Raw genomic sequence first — 16379 nt, forward strand, 5'->3', positions numbered from 1 at the left:
ATCTCAAGATGCACTTGCTCGAAGAACTCCTCAAAGTGGAGAACATTGACATTTGTGCTCTAACGGAGTCGTGGTTTAAAGCAGCACAAAGCACCCCTGCACTACCAGGCTATAAGTCATTACACAACTTTGTGCCCCAGAACATGGACTGCAGCTTCAAAGGCGGTTTTGTCTCCATCTTCATAAAGGGTATGCACACCTCCAGACAAGTAGCCCAGCATAATGCATCTGAGATACTTCAGGTGCAACTAACATTGGGTAAGATGGCGATTCAGATCGTAGCCTGCTATAGGTCCCCATCCATGTCCCAGGACTCTCACTCCACGTTCCTAAGCACCCTGGAAACTATTAGGGTCCAACCCACCTCTCTCATACTAGGTGACTTCAGCTTGCCCCTCCATCAACTGGTAAAGCTACTCATGCACCAATACACTGCCCCAAAGCTTCCTGGAATTCATCTGTTCCAATGCCTTGGACCAGCTCATTCTTACCTCCACTAGAGAAAGCAACATCCTTGACATGTTTATTACTAACATGGGCAACCGTTGCTCTACACCAGTAGTCAATTCCTCCCTGGTTAGGTCTGCCCACAAACTGAACACCATGGAAGTCCATGTCTCACCCACACTCCCTGCAAAGGTAACCACCATCAAAAACTTCTCCAAAGCTGACTTTGTGCTCCTAAAAACAGAAGAGGCTAACTTCACTGTACCCATTTCAGTGGAAAATAGATGCATGACTGCCGAATCGTACACCAGTGCACTGTATGAACATGTACATAAATGTATGGAACTAGCCATAACCAACCGAACCAAGGCACTCCACTCCAAAAAAAAAAAAAAAAAGGGAAGCCAATATGGTGGTCCCCTGCCATTAATAAACTCTACAGTAGAACGAAGAAACTGTTGCCGAAAAAGGTTAAGTCCCTAGACTGGAAAAACTCCCTTGTTAGCCTCAATAAAAAGTTGAGATCCCTCATCAAAACCTGTAAATCCAGCTATGAAGGCAGAATTGCAGCAGACACTAAAAACAACCACAAAGCCTTCTATAGTTACATCAGGAATCTCAATGGCAGTACCCATGGTTGCTCTGAGTTACTGCACAATGTTTCCTTGTGTACTGAGCCAACATACTGGCCGACAAATTCTTTGCCAACTTTACCCCCCCCCCCCAAAAGGACCAATCACAATATCGGAGGAATGCCAGGCACCCAGCATTACTGCAGCACAGGTTAAAGCGTCATTGTCCAAGGTTAAGAATACAACTTCCATGGGAACCAACAGTATCTCTGGGTGTGTTCTACATGAGCTACAAACTGAACGGGCACCACATCTGTGTGCCCTGTTCAATCACAGCCTCACGTCAGGCATTGTCCGTACCGAATGGCACACTGCTACATTTATCCCCTCTTCATAAAGAGGGAGCGGCTACAGACCCTGGGAATTACAGCCCCATTAGCCTGATGAGTCTGATATGTAAGATTATGGAGCACATCATCATGGACCTAATTAACAAGAATATAGGGAATCTCCGAACTTTGGATCCCACTCAACTTTATTTTGTCAAAGGTAGATCATGCCTGCTCAACCTGGTTGACTTCTTTGAGTCAGTCACCAGAGCTGTGGATGAGGGCAAGGCAAGTTCATACAGCCTACCTCGATCTGGCCAAGGCCTTTCATACCATTCCCCACTCAGGAATTATTGATAAAGTCATCAAACTAGGCATCAACCACCTATATCACTAGGTGGGTTGAAAATTGGCTCACGGATGGAATCCACAGTGTGAAAGTAGCGGACTCCAAGTCAGACTGCCGACCAGTTACGAGTGGAATCCCACAGGGATCGGTCCTCAGTCCTCTCCTGTTTGACATCTACTTCTCAGAAGTCCAGGCCAACACAGAGGGACTCTGGCTGACAAAGTTTGCAGACGACTGCAAGCTGGGAGCCATTATTAACTCCCCAAGTGATAAAAACATCCTACAGAAAGGCCTCACTGAGACCAATGACTGGTGTCTAAACCATGGCCTTAAGCTTAATGCCAAAAAATGTCATCATCCCCTTTGGGAAAAAACTCCGTTCCCACTAATTACCACATCGATGGGAGCCTACTGAAGGCGTTATAAGAGATCTGGGGACACAAGTTGACAGCAACCTCTTCTTCCACAACCACATTGCCACTGTTGACAGAAAGCCCTATGTGGCACATCTCATTACCAAGGGTTTTGCATCCAGGAAGAAAGGGGTCATAATCTCTCTACTCTTCCCTCATTAGGCCAATCAATCTAGTATAATGCCCCATTTGGCATGTACCTCACTAGACACATGCAACAGCTGGAAAGGCCACAAAAGTACCTCACGAAGAGGATCCTAGGCCTTAAACACCTGTCCTACACAGACAGACTCAAAAAAAAAAAAAAAAAATCCTCCTATTCTTTCTCATGTCGTCTACTAAGGCGATCTCTGCTTAACTTACAAATCCATGTCTGTCCCAGCTCTGTGTGAATTGTTACATCTAAAGAAATTCCATTCCCACCACACCACATGCTGCAGACACCTCAACCTCATTACCGCAATCAACAGAACATGGTGGAGGGACAGGTTCATAACCCAGAGACTGCCCATGCTCTGGAATAGACTTCCCATACATGTCAAGCAGAGCACCTCACTGGCCCTCTTCAAGATAAATCTTGATGAGTGGATGGGAAATAAAGATGTCCTTCTATTCCTATGTTGCAGTATTTTTGGTACGGGATTTTCCGCCTCAAGCTACCCGTATGTCAGCTTCTATATAAAAGCTTCAGCTTGGCTGTTGTAGTTGAGTGGGATGTCACACGTTGGGCCGTAATCCAGGGACCTTAAATGTGACGTCTGCACGCCAGACCTCAGAACTTTTAAGTTGCAGGCAGCCACCACATCGTGTGCTTTGCTCCTTCTCTGCAAGATTTCTAAAAAGTTGAGTACCTCATTGGGGTTTTCTTCTTGAATTTCTAGCTAAAGCTTAGTTTGTTGTAGTAATCCTTAGCCGATGTCAGCAAAACAAAAATGCCAGTGTGGGTATCTGATACCCCATAAAGACAGGTACGCCGTTGCATTTTTTGCTTAGGCCAGGAGCACAATCAAAACACTTGCTCTATCTGCCAATCCTTCATTCCTAAGATCCTTCGCAGCAGTCTGGCCATACACTACCTGGAAAACCAACGGCTTAAAAAATTAGCTCTCAGGATGCATCCCCTCTTGGAGGCCTCGACTGAACCTCACGAAAGAAGGACAAGTTTCCTAGGCCCTCTTCCTCTATTGCTCCGCTTTAGGACGCCCTGCCAGCTACCGATTTAGGAGTTGAGGGACTTCTGACGGTCCCGTTGACTTTTACGGGAACCTTTGAAGAAGCTGTTCCACAGGTTACAACCTGCACGTCCCTGGAGCCAACCCAGACAGCTACTGCCGAGGTCAAGAGGGAACCAGACGCATCTGGGTCTCTGGCCGTGTTTCCTCCACCCGACACAGCTACCCTTAGCCAGGCATCCGACTTCAGGCCTACCCCCAAGTCTACCCTAGTCAAAAAGAAACAGAAAAAAAAACATCTGGCTACACCGGCAGGAGGCCTGCTTGATTGATAGTCCCTCACCTCATCCTTCATTATGGATCTTCTGGCCCTTAGACCTTCAGCTTCTTCTCCAGCTACTCTTCCTGTGCTTAGCCTTAATCCTGCCTCTGCCTCTTCTCTTCCACCACCTAACTCACAAGAGAGGGAAGAAAAGCAAGAGCCCTGTTCTTCTGATGAATCCGTTTCTTAGACTTCCCAAATATCATCTGGTGAATAATGCTCTTGAAGAGAGGCTGAGTCCATTGCAGGAGACTCATCTCTACTCTCCTGGCTGCTACTCCTGACTGTCCCACCAAATCTGACATCTCTTCCAAACTATCTCAGGCTTCCCAAGTAGTCAGGCACTCATTTAGATGTAGTTAAGATGCTGCAGAGGCCTCTGCATGCTCTGCAGCATCTGCCTGTGTACTGAGGAGATATTCCTGGCTTCGTCTGCAACACTTGCCAGAAGACTTGGTCTAAAATCTTGGATGCCACCCTGGACCCTAATTTTCTATATTGCAAACATTTAGCAGACCTATTCAAAAATCTGCAGGAAAAGAGCTGGGAATTGCAACACATCAAGCATCTTTTGGTGTCCCCTATTCCTAAATATTACAGGAATTACCTTGCCAAGGCCACATTTGTCAGACGAAACCTGGCCCCTGCTGGACCTACCTCTTCCAGACAAAGAGGAGGAGCCAGAAGACAAACTCTTACCAGGCCAACTGTCTCTCAGCCTCCCTCTAGACAGTCATTTCAAGACAGAGGAGGCCCCAACAATGCTTGACAGTCTTGCCCTCCTTCCCCTTTCCGCCCATCCTCCCACTGCCTTCCTTTTGGAAAACCATCACCACAGACAAATGGGGTTCTGGCTGTTGTTCGAAAAGGATACTTCCTGTCCTGGAAAGAAAGGCCACCCTTAAACAGTGTCCATTCCCCCCCCAAAAAAAATCAGATTCCTCTTCCCACAGGTTCTGACAGATCTGAACTTGGGCACCATAGTACCTGTCCTTCCAGGACAGGAAGGAAAGGGCTTCTATTCAGGACTATTTCTGGTCCCAAAAAAAAAATGGACCATGGAGACCTATTCTAGACCTTTCCTTCTTAAATCTATTCTTAAAAGTGCCCACCTTCAGAATGTTGTCCCTACCAATTTACTCCCTCTCATACCTGCTAAGGCTTTCAAGGCCATACTTGACCTGAAAGAAGCCTATTTGCACATACTCATTCTACCCTCCCACAGAAAATGTTTGTTTCTCTGGATCCTCTTTTCATTTCCAATTTACTGCATTGCCCTGTGGTTTGTCCACTGCCCCCCCCCCCCCACAGTGTTGATAAAATGCCTGGCACCTGCCATAGCCTATTGCAGAACACAAGGGAATTCAGATTTATCCCTACCTAGATGCCGACATGATCCTAGCAGACTGCAAGGAATCCCTGTTAATCCATCTAGAGTTCACCATGTGCCTATACAAAGTCTGGGGTTCACTCTTAACCTCCCAAAGTCATCCTTGACCCCAGAATAAGACTAAATATTTCTAGGTTGCAGGATCAAAACGGACATAATGAAAACCATGCTTCTCCAGGACAGGGTCAGCTCCTTGAACTCCCATTTCAAAGTCCTGTTACAGACCCAAAAAATAACTGCAAGACAATACACAAGAACCCCTGGACCTAGTGGCAGCCACCATCCCCATGCTACCACTATCCAGAATGCACATGTGAAACTTACAGTGGTATCTACAAAATGGTTGGTCTCAGCACCAACTTTCTCTAGAGCAAGAAATCACTCTCCTGCCCTGCCTAAAGTCTGAAATAAAATGGTGGATTCAGCAAGTCCAGCTGAACCCAGGCCTTCCGCTGCAGCCTCCTTTCCCAAACCAGTTCATGCTTACAGATGCTTCATACTCAGGATGGGGAGCCACAGTGGCTTCCTACAGGGTCCTAGCAAAGTGGCACCCTTCCCTAAAGAAAAACGCATCAACGTGAGGGAAATGACAGCTGTCCTAGCACTGAAAACCTTCATTCCACTCCTACTACCAGGTGTTCTCCAAATAATAACAGACACCACATTTATGTGGTACCTCAACAAGCAGAGAGGACCAAAAGTGTACTACCTTTGCGAACTAACCTTACTGATATGATGGGACCTAGCCTCTCGACACGACTTGGTCCTGCAGTTATCTAGCATCCACTCACAGGACAACAAACAAGCAGACCTTCTCAGCAGGACATACTGTCCACAGCACGTATTGATGTTGGACAGGAATGTCTTTCTAGACAATGTCTACATGTGGGGCACACCAAGTACACTTGCTTGCCTCCCCCCAGAACAGACAACTGCAGACCTTTTGCTCCAAGTCCTACTCCCCTCTAGCTTGGAGAGTAGATACATTCAGCATTTCTTGGAAGGGAAGGTTTCTATATGCCTTTCCTCCCTTCCCACTAATTCAGAATGTCCTCCTGATAATCAAGAGAAACCAACAAAAAATCTTATTGGTGACTCCCTACTGGCCAAGGCAGCACTGGTTCCCCCACTTCTCAATCTAGCCAAGGGCAATCACCAGAAGTTACCCCACAAGGTGGATCTTCTGATACAACAAAAGGGAAGCCTCATCCACCCACACTTGCAGATGTTGTCACTGACACTGCTTGATAAACTTCTAATTCCCTTCAGGCACCACTACTCAGAGGAGGTGCTTTCAGTCCTGAGGAAGGCCAGGAAACCTACTACAACAAAATCTTATTTAGCTAAATGGGAGAGATTTTCAAAATGGCGTCTGGACAAGGACAGGGATTCATGCATCACAGATCCCTCTAGTTCTTTCATATGTTTGTCAACTACTAAAGGGCGGACTCTTACTCTTCAGTGAAAGTCCCTGCCTGCCATTAGATCCTCCCTTACTAGCCAGGTTTGATGTAAAGCTATTCTTAAAAGGGGTCTTACACATCAGACCTCTAAGGAAAACCCATCACACCACCTTGGGACCTGAACTTCATCATGGAAAAACTAACCCAGTCTCCATTTGAACCCACTAGTGTTGCTACTCTGCAAATGTTTGCATGAAAGACTACTGCTAGTGGCCATAACTTCAGCCAGAAGGATGTCTGAATTACAGGCCTTAATGGCTTGCCCCCCATACATTATCTTCCACAAGGGCGGGGTAACACTAAGAACTAACCCTTCCTTTATGCTGAAGGTGGTCAGTGATCCGTCTAAACCAATATATTCAATTTCCCACCTTCTATTTCTCTCCTCCCAATGGTAGTGAGAGAATACTGCACTCCCTGGATGTACACAGCTAATATTTTATTTAGACAAAACAAAATCCTTTAGAAAATCCAATCGCCTCTTTGTTTCCTTCCACCCCAGGGCCCTGGGCAAGGCAGTCTCCAAACAAACCATTGCATGTTGGATTAGAAAAGCCATTTGGCTCTGTTTACACCATGGCAAAAAGGTCCCACAGAGAGTTAAAGCTCACTCCATCAGGGTAGAAGCCGCCTCCAAAGCCTTTTTAAAAAGCCTGGACACAGCTTCCATACTAGAAGCAGCCACATGGTCCACCATTCACACTTTCACCAAACACTACACGTTAGACAATATCTCCATATCACGTGCAAGGTTTGCCAGGGCAGTCCTGCAGAGCTTTGTGGGATCAGCCACTTCTACCTCCACCCTTCCTTCCAACTAAGCTTTGGTACTGTCCCACACCAAGAATACTGCAACATAGGAATAGAAGGACATAGAATAGTTGTGTAAAATCTTACCATAACTATAGATGTTCTTCTCTTCCATGTTGCAGTATTCCTTCCCACCAAACCCCCTTATCCTTTCTGTCTCTCTCTCTGATGTTCATCGTGCATACAGCTGCAGTCATAACAGATGGGTTCTCCTGCCATCAGGCGGGTCCTCGCTCGGCCGAATTCCAAAGTCTAGGTCCGGCGTCGGTTGTCGTCGCTTCTTCCCAGGTGTCAGTGCGACAGGGGTATAAAAGAACCAGTCAACGCCATTTTCTTCAGTCTTTCTTGCCGCGCGGTGCCCGAAGCAGAAGCAGTTCGCAAGTGCCGGTCAGCCAGCTCCTGAAATTACGAAAATTTTGAAACTGAAGTCTTCTTGAAAGCTAAGTACCCCATTGGGGAAACTTTTCTTGCCTCAGACCGATGTCAGACAAAGTTAATAATTGTATTTCATGTGGGAAGCAAACAACGCATAAGGATTTCCATTTCCTCTGTATTCCTTGTTTAGGCCCAGACCACGACGTCTCAGTCTGTCGCTTTTGTGCTATATTCAACAAACGCACCATTAAGTGTCGGGCGGAGTTCGCCCAGCATTATTTTGGCACAACATTTAACTATATTATGTCGTCAGATACTCAGACTCCAGTTTTGTCTAAAAAGCGCAAAGATAAGGACCGACGCACGAGGTCCGCGGCCTCTTCTGACACCACGCCAAAGCCGACTACACGTGGTCCGGTTCTCAGCGAGGTGCCTACGCAGCCCCTGACTACCGACGACACTTCTTTGGCGGTGTCTCCTGTGCCCGAGGTCACAGGCTCCTCGGCCCACATCCCGACTTCTGATACCGAAGCCACTCTTGGCAGTGAATCTCAAAATGTGGACAGGTCTACCTCCACTCAAGGTGTCTTCAGACCTTCATCTTCTTTTTCCATCAAGGCTTTCACTAAGTCTAAAGCAGCCATGCATTCTAAGAAACAAGCTACACAGGGCCCATCTCCAGGCCCTGTGCCTAAAAAACAGATGCTTAAAATGGCTGAGGATTTAATTACTTTTATCAGGGGTTCTCAACCCCCCCCCCCCCCGGACAAGAGACCCAGAGTGGAGGAAGAATCCCCCTCCTCTGATCAGGGCTCCATTATTTCAGAGCACTCTGATGATCAGGAACATTCTTACTCCCCTTTTGAAGACTCTGATGCAGAGGAGTCCATTCCCTCTGTATATCCCCTCCAGAGGATTACTCATTTGGGGAAACTTTGCATACCTTAAGGGAGCACTTCCACTGGGAAGGCCAAGATTATTCAGAGTCCAAGAAAAGGCTTAGGGAATTTCTCTTGCTACCTCAGCACAGGCCTCTGGCTATACCTCCTGTCTTGAACATACTAGATGATGTGTACTCCGAGGCCTGCCTTAACCCAGATTCTCTACCTCCAGCCCCAGTTAAGCCTGACAGGTACTACAGGGTTCCTGACTCACACCAATTTCTATACAAAAGCCATGCTGCTGACCCAGAAACTATCTCACAGGGCCCCAAGGGGATTAAGGCCTCCACTGCTAAAAATCCATTACCTTCCGAGAGAGATTCCAGATCCTTAGAAAGGTGGGGGAAAAAGGTATATACCTCGGCTACCTTAACCATGAGGGCATTAAACTGTCAGTTCCATATGCTAAAATACCAACACTTTTTGTTGTCACAATTGAAAAGTAAAATGTCACAACCTGAACAACCAGACTTGAAGGAGTTGCAGGATTTGATGCATAGTGCAGAACAAGTGGGTAAACATACCTTACAGTGTGGTTTTGATGCTGTAGAGGCCTCATGTAGAGCTGCTGTTACAGGATCAGTCATACGTAGACATGCCTGGCTCAAGGAACAATCCTTGCCAGATCATGTCAAAGCTAAATTACTAGATGCCCCTCTACAAAAGGATGTATTATTTGGTGCTAATGCTGAGGAGGTATTAAGGAAAATGGAGGAAAAGGCTAAATTAATGCAATGAAAGATTTTCTACAGGTACAACCCCCACGCTTCAGTAGAAATTGGCCTTCCAAAAATTGGTCCTTTCCAGCCACGGACAGACCACAAAGAGGTAGATACAGGCGCCCGAGGGGCAGAGGACAATCCCAAGGATCGTTTAGAGACAGACAATGGCAAGCTCCTACACAGAGGTGGTGAGGTAACTCGCAACCATTCGGAAACAAGCCCAATGACTTTCCCCTTTGTATGCCAAGCAAGACTCAAATGGCAGCACCCTTATGCGGAAAACTGGCATTATTTTCAAAAAATTGGCATGTTGTCACAAAAGACAAATGGATCCTGGACATTATAAACAGAGGCTACAGATTCCATTTTCACACCCTTCCAAAAATGAGAGGCATGCCAAACCTGCCACACAATCAAAGGGCAGAGGCACAAAGGCAAATTACAGATCTCATAGACATGAAAGCTATTCAAGAGGTACCTATGCACGAACAAGGTCAAGGTTTTTATTCCAGACTATTCCTGGTACCAAGGAAGGGAAAAGATTGGAGACCTATTTTGGACTATTCCATCCTAAACACATTTCTACTCGTACCAAAATTCAAGATGCTCACTCTACAGCAGCTTCTTCCCATGCTGGGCAAGGAATCTTGGCTGGTAACATTGGACCTCAAGGAGGCATACCTGCATGTCCCAATCAGACAAAATTGCAGAAGATATCTCAGATTTCTTGCAGGTTCAACCCATTATCAATTCTCTGCATTGCCCTTTGGCTTATCTACTGCGCCCAGAGTATTCACGAAATGCCTGGCATCAGTAATTGCCTACTGCAGACTTCAAGGGATACAAATATACCCCTATTTGGACGACTGCCTGATCCAAGCGGACAGCAAGCACATTCTTCTGAAACATCTGGCTTATGTAATAATGTTGTTGAACTCTCTGGGATACACAGTCAACAAAAAGAAATCCAAGCTAATACCCTCTCGGAAAATAATTTTCCTGGGTGCCAACTTGGACACAAACACCCAGATGGCCTACCTCACGCCAGAGAAGCAGGGGCAACTAACTCAGTACTTCAGAGCACTAGCAAGTTGCACCAGGCTGACTGCAAGGAAAATCCTGCAGGCTCTGGGATTCATGGCATCTTACTAATCCCATGTGCAAAGCTGCATATGAGGAAACTTCAATGGTACCTGAAAAACCTATGGTCTCAACACAGCCACAGTTTGGAAACAATAATACCACTAATTCCATGTCTTCAAAAGGAATTTCTGTGGTGGGCTCAAGCATGCCAAGCAAACACAGGTCTCCCATTCAGCAAGCCTCAAGCAAATCAAGTTATCACAACAGACGCCTCGGACTACGCCTGGGGGGCGCACATGACAGATCGGTGCATTCAGGGCAAATGGTCCCAAAAAGAAAAGCACCTTCACATCAATCAAAAGGACATGCTAGCAGTAATAAATGCTATTATAGCTTTCAAAGACCTTCTGCAACCAGGTCAGCTATTAATAAGAACGGACAACACCACAGTTATATGATACATAAACAAACAGGGAGGAACACATTCATACCCCCTATGCAGACTGCCATGTCACTTTGGAACATGGCCATGGACTTAGAAATCGAACTACAAGCACAGTACTTGCCAGGCAAGGAAAACACGCTGGCAGACAACCTAAGCAGAAATATGACAGAACCACACGAATGGAAGTTGCATCCTCAAGTTTTTACAGAGATAATCCAAGCATGGGGAAGGCCATACATAGATCTCTCTGCCTCCCACAAAAATCACCAATTGACAAAATTCTGCTCAAGGATTTTCCATCCAAAGGCCTGGAGAGTGGACGCTCTCTTTCAGTTGGACATCAATGACAGTTTATGCCTTCCCACCTCTTCCTCTGCTGCCCAAAGTTCTATTGAAGACCAGAGCAGACAGACCAAAGATGATTCTCATTGTTCCAGACTGGCCAAGACAACACTGGTACCCACTCCTGTGGAGCCTGACACGTTTCCCACCATGGACCCTGCCTCTAATGCCTCTTCTCCTCACTCAGCACAGCTTCAAAACTCTTCACAGTCAGCTAAAAACACTCAGTCTAGCCGCATGGAAGATTCCTTACCACCACAACAGACCCTACTCTCCATGGAGGTGCAGGATGTCATTTTGGAGGCCAGAAGGCCGTCTACTAGGAAAGCTTACTCCGCAAAATGCAACTGTTTTGTGTCTGGAATGAGAAAAAGGGCCAGGATCCTGGAAAACTGAATTTACCTCAAATATTAAGTATCTAGCTGAGCTGCTAAGCAGTGGACTCTCATTCTCCACCATCAAAATCCATGCCTCAGCCATTTCTGCAGAATACAACACTGATCCACCCTTATTCTCTCACCCCCTTTTAAGACAGTTCCTCAGAGGGGCTAAGAATCTAAAACCCCCAAGGAAACAACCAATACCTGCTTAGGATCTCAATTTCATTGTGGAAAAACTGACATTGCCTCCTTTTGAGCCAGCTGCCTCATCAGATTTGCAATACTTGTCCTGGAAAACAGCTTTCCTTCTGGCTATTACCTCATCTCGTAGAGTGTCAGAACTACAAGCTGTCATGGCTGTGCAGCCTTTTTTCATCTTCCATCAGGACAGAGTTTCCTTACGAACCAACCCGTCCTTAATGCCAAAAGTGGTATCCAGGGTAGCTTTGAATCAGGCCATAAACTAACTACCTTTTATCCTAATCCTCAAAACAAAGGGGAGGGATTACTACATTCCTTGGCCATCCACAGACAACTGCGTTATTATTTGGACAGAACAAAGCCTTTCAGAAAATCAGAACAGCTCTTTGTGTCCTATGCTATAGGAGATCAAGGAAAGCCAATTTCCAAACAGACAATCTCAAAATGGATAGCCCACTGCATATGCTTTTGCTATTTTTTTCATGGCAAAACTGTACCTACAGGCATCAGATCTCACTCCACAAGGGCCCATGGCTACCTCTGCAGCCTTTCTCAGAGGAGTTCCTACCAAAGATATTTTAGAAGCAGCCACTTGGAGTTCTGTGCATACCTTCTCCAAGCACTGCCACCTTCCACTATACTCCAAATCTAGAGCGGGCTTTGCCACTGCAGTCTTGCAGGGCATTCTGGCTCCTCCTAGTTCCACCTAGTGCCTACCACCCCTTTCTTAGCTTTGAGATTCTACCCATCTGTTATGACTGCAGCTGTATGCACGTTGAACATAGTACAGTTTTGTACCTACCATAAATGTAGATGTTCGAGTGCTAATACAGCTGCAGTCCAGGTTTCCCACCCTCCTTCCCCACTTGGGACAGGCCTATTGGCTGACATATCCTCATGCAACCAGATTGGGGTATTCATTCATGATGTATTTGCTTGCACTACTGTATTTTGTTTATATGGCATTGCTTTATTACACTAATTTGTGTTGCCTTCCTTCTGGGGGCACCTGACATCTGGGGCAAGAAAAACTGAAGAAAATGGCATCGGCTGGTTCTTTTATACCCCTGTCGCACTGACGTCAGGAAAGAAGCGACGACAACCGATGCCGGAGCTAGACTTTGGAATTCGGCCGACCGAGGACCCGCCTGCCGGCAGGAGAACCCATCTGTTATGACTGCAGCTGTATTAGCACTCGAACATCTACATTTATGGTAGGTACAAAACTGTACTTTACTGATATGTTTAGGTCTCTTTGGGGGCTATACCCTGTCCTGTGACCTATGTAACCACATAATGGCGGCTCGACCCTATGACTGACATCACTGGCTACTCCCTGTTGCTGTTCCTTCAAGTTCTGAGGTCTGTGCATGCAGCTGTCACATTTAACTTCCCTGGTTTATGGAACGTCCCGCACAACTACAACAGCGAAGCTGAAGCTTTTGTATAGGAGCTGACGTACGGGTCACCTGAGGTGGAACATCCCACACCAGGAATACTGCAACATGGAAGAGAAGGACATCTGTGGTTATGGTAAGATTTTACACAAATATTCTTTCACCCCGTTATCACTCCAGTGGCTGTACTTGATAAAGGCACTGTGAACTAATGGCGGGCGGCAAGATGCCAGGGCACTTCTAGGGGCTACGCTTGTAAAGGCTCCAGGGCCATTAGCCTAGTACACACTTTATGAATGTATGTGTGTGTATATATGTGTGTGTGTGTGTATGTATGTGTATATATATATATATATATATATATATATATATATACACATACACACACACATATATATACATATATAGATATATATGTGTGTGTATGTGTGTATATATATATATATATATATATATATGTGTGTTTATACATATATAAATATATATATATGTGTGTGTGTGTGTGTGTGTGTGTGTCTGTGCACGCACGCGTCTGTGTGTAAATTGACAGTGTTTACATTGTGCGTTTCTCAGTTGACATACTTGATCTAAGACTAAGAGGGATGTAAGGTATTATGGGAGTGAAGAAATTAAAGGAGCTCGAGACTAAGAATGCTAGCAGGTAGCTAGATCCAATCCTGCAAGAGGCTCCATTCCCAGTTGTAATGAAGGGATTAGGATGAAAAGGATCTAGAGTTGGGGTAAGTACATTATTTCCATTTTTAGCTGTTGACTTCCAAATAGCTAAAATTGATAAAAGATTGAGAAGTGATGCATTTACTGTGTTTTTAGATGTGCTTATTTTCATTTTCACATACCACCTCTTCTTGGGTCATAGGGTACATCACTGTTGATGAATTCTTGTTAGGGACTTGGTTTATTTTGAGGGGCAAGTCGTCTCAGAATTGTGTACATTCCACTGAGATTTCTACGGTCTTTTTAAGGCCCAACCCTACCCCTCGTCTTCGTTTAGGTGTCTGTTTTTTTTTCCTTTGGAATACTGGCGGTTAACTCTCTTAAAGGTTAACTTCATTGTTGGCCTTCATTTCAGTTTCTGGTAGCCCTTGAATGCAGAAATGTTTGCCTTTTTAGTCTTCTGTTTTTCTTTGGGGAGCTTATCAGAAGTTTTTATTCTTGCTTTCCTTTGGTTTTGGTCATTCTCAACTATCTTCTTAGGCTATGAACACATTTGGAATCTGAGCTGCTCTTCAGTTGGTTGTAAAGAAAAGCAATGAATGTGTGTGGAGCACAGCCCAGTATTATTTGAGGTCAAGTGACTGCGAACAGCAGTGCAAGACTTTGAGGGGACAGCCTGTTTCAAGGTTGAAGGGATAATTTACCTGAAATTCTTTCATTGGTCTAGCATTCCAGTAGGTATTGTACATGTTGGTTGTTTATTCCTTGTATAGTTGATTCGTCTAACCCTGCCGCAAGTCTTCGTTGTAGAGCTGTTCTCGTGGTGTTCTTTTATCTATTAGTTAAGGGCATTGTATGTTTGTTACAGGTGGTTATGAGAGTTTCCGTCCTCCTTTTTCAAACACTCCTAATAGTGGTTATAATCAGTCCCAGTTTAATGCTCCTCGTGATTTTACGAACAACTACCAGCGGGTAAGTACAACAGAATTTTCATATTAGTCATGTGTGCTGGGTGCATGAACTTGAGATCAAGATGCCATGGGTTGCACTACTGGAGAATTGAATGTGAAAGAGCATGTTTGTGTTGTAGATTATCTTACACTGTTTTATTTTACCTACTTATTACCTACTGATTTCTTTTAGCATGGTTTTGTCAAGTAGGTTCAGATTTTTGTTTTTTCATGTTCTGTATGCAAGAAGAGGAAAGTAAGTTTAGGTTAAGTTGTCATATAGATGTTGGTGTACAGCAGTAAGGATGGTTTCTGTTAAATGTATGGACTGTTTTGAATAAGACTGTTTGAAAATGGTTTGTCAGTTGCAATGACATCACATTTTATAAGTCTGATTGATCGGTTCATAGATTACTAGGCTCTAACTGCTCTGAAAGTCTATTTTAAGGCTAGCCAGCGACTCCCGACCAGAATCAAACCCTTTACCTTATGCCTATAAGGTGAAGACCTTAACCAGTATGTCAAACCCGGTTTGCTGTGCTGGTCTGGATGCTCAAGAACTTGTAGGCTGTGATTTAGGGTATACAAGAATGTAAGATTGACCGGTATAATGGATAAAGCAATGATTAAAGGACACCTTCGACATGACTATAAGGTTTTGTCTAACAGTGCAATTTCTTCTGTGTATTTAAACTGCAGTTAATATACATGCAGGTTGCTGTTAGAATTTTGAGTATCAGTGTTGAAACTCCATTAAAAGTGTGAAAGTCGTATTTTTGAGTCTGTTTTGCTTTTGCTCAGAGATACAGTAATGCCAAAAGCAGCATGTGTAGAGGTTTCATGTAGACTGTAACAGAACTGGGTAAACATTCAGGAGTTTTCTTCACCAGTGCTGTGTTGACAAACTGTGTGGGAGACGTGTGCGTCTTTACTTAGTTATATGTTGGTGTATAGTTATAAATGTTTGTATGTAAATGTATAACTATATGCATTAAGTATATTGCTGTATATTCATGTGTTTGTATATTTATATATAATCGTTTTCGTGAGACTAAAACGAAATAGCCGAATGGCGAATTTTTCCCATGGCAAGTAAACATTTATCCAAACTTCAACAGAGCACAAGCCATAATAAATAAAACCCGCCTAGTTAGGGGGGTTTGCCCTCCACCAACACATCCACACCATGTATACCAACTCCGGGATAGAGTGTAGAAAACGGCATGTTGGGCAAATGTTTACTTGCCCTGGGAAAAATAAGCTGTGCGAATATTTCATTTTTGCAATTTTCGTCTCATGAAAACAAACATTGATACAATATTTCGAATATTAGAAAGGTATCCATATTTATATGTACATGTGTGTGTGTGTGTGTGTGTGTGTGTGTGTATATATATATATATATATATATATATGTATATATACATATATATATATATATATATATATATATAGATGTGTATATATACATATATATATATATTATAGATACATATATATTATAGATTATATATATATATATATATATATATATATATATATATATATATATATATATATTACAGATAGAATAGGTATAGATATATGTAGTAATACATCTA

The 16379-nt window shown here is 44.3% G+C and overlaps 1 protein-coding gene across 7 annotated transcripts in view; it reads left to right on the forward strand.

Annotated features, from left to right (window-relative positions):
• Window positions 1-16379, forward strand: part of CAPRIN1 (cell cycle associated protein 1) — a 2078829-nt gene that overhangs the window by 1646548 nt on the left and 415902 nt on the right. For 4 of the 7 annotated variants that reach the window (XM_044082838.1, XM_044082839.1, XM_044082842.1 and 1 more), the window contains one exon: window positions 14697-14800. The exons of the other annotated variants lie outside the window; for them this stretch is intronic. In XM_044082838.1, coding sequence (XP_043938773.1) covers window positions 14697-14800 — 104 coding nt within the window. The remainder of the gene's footprint in view (window positions 1-14696; window positions 14801-16379) is intronic. 7 annotated transcript variants of the gene reach the window in all.

Source organism: Protopterus annectens, chromosome 9.part0, assembly GCF_019279795.1.
Source record: "Protopterus annectens isolate FY-2018-M chromosome 9.part0, PAN1.0, whole genome shotgun sequence".
In the NCBI taxonomy this organism is placed as follows: domain Eukaryota; kingdom Metazoa; phylum Chordata; order Ceratodontiformes; family Protopteridae; genus Protopterus; species Protopterus annectens.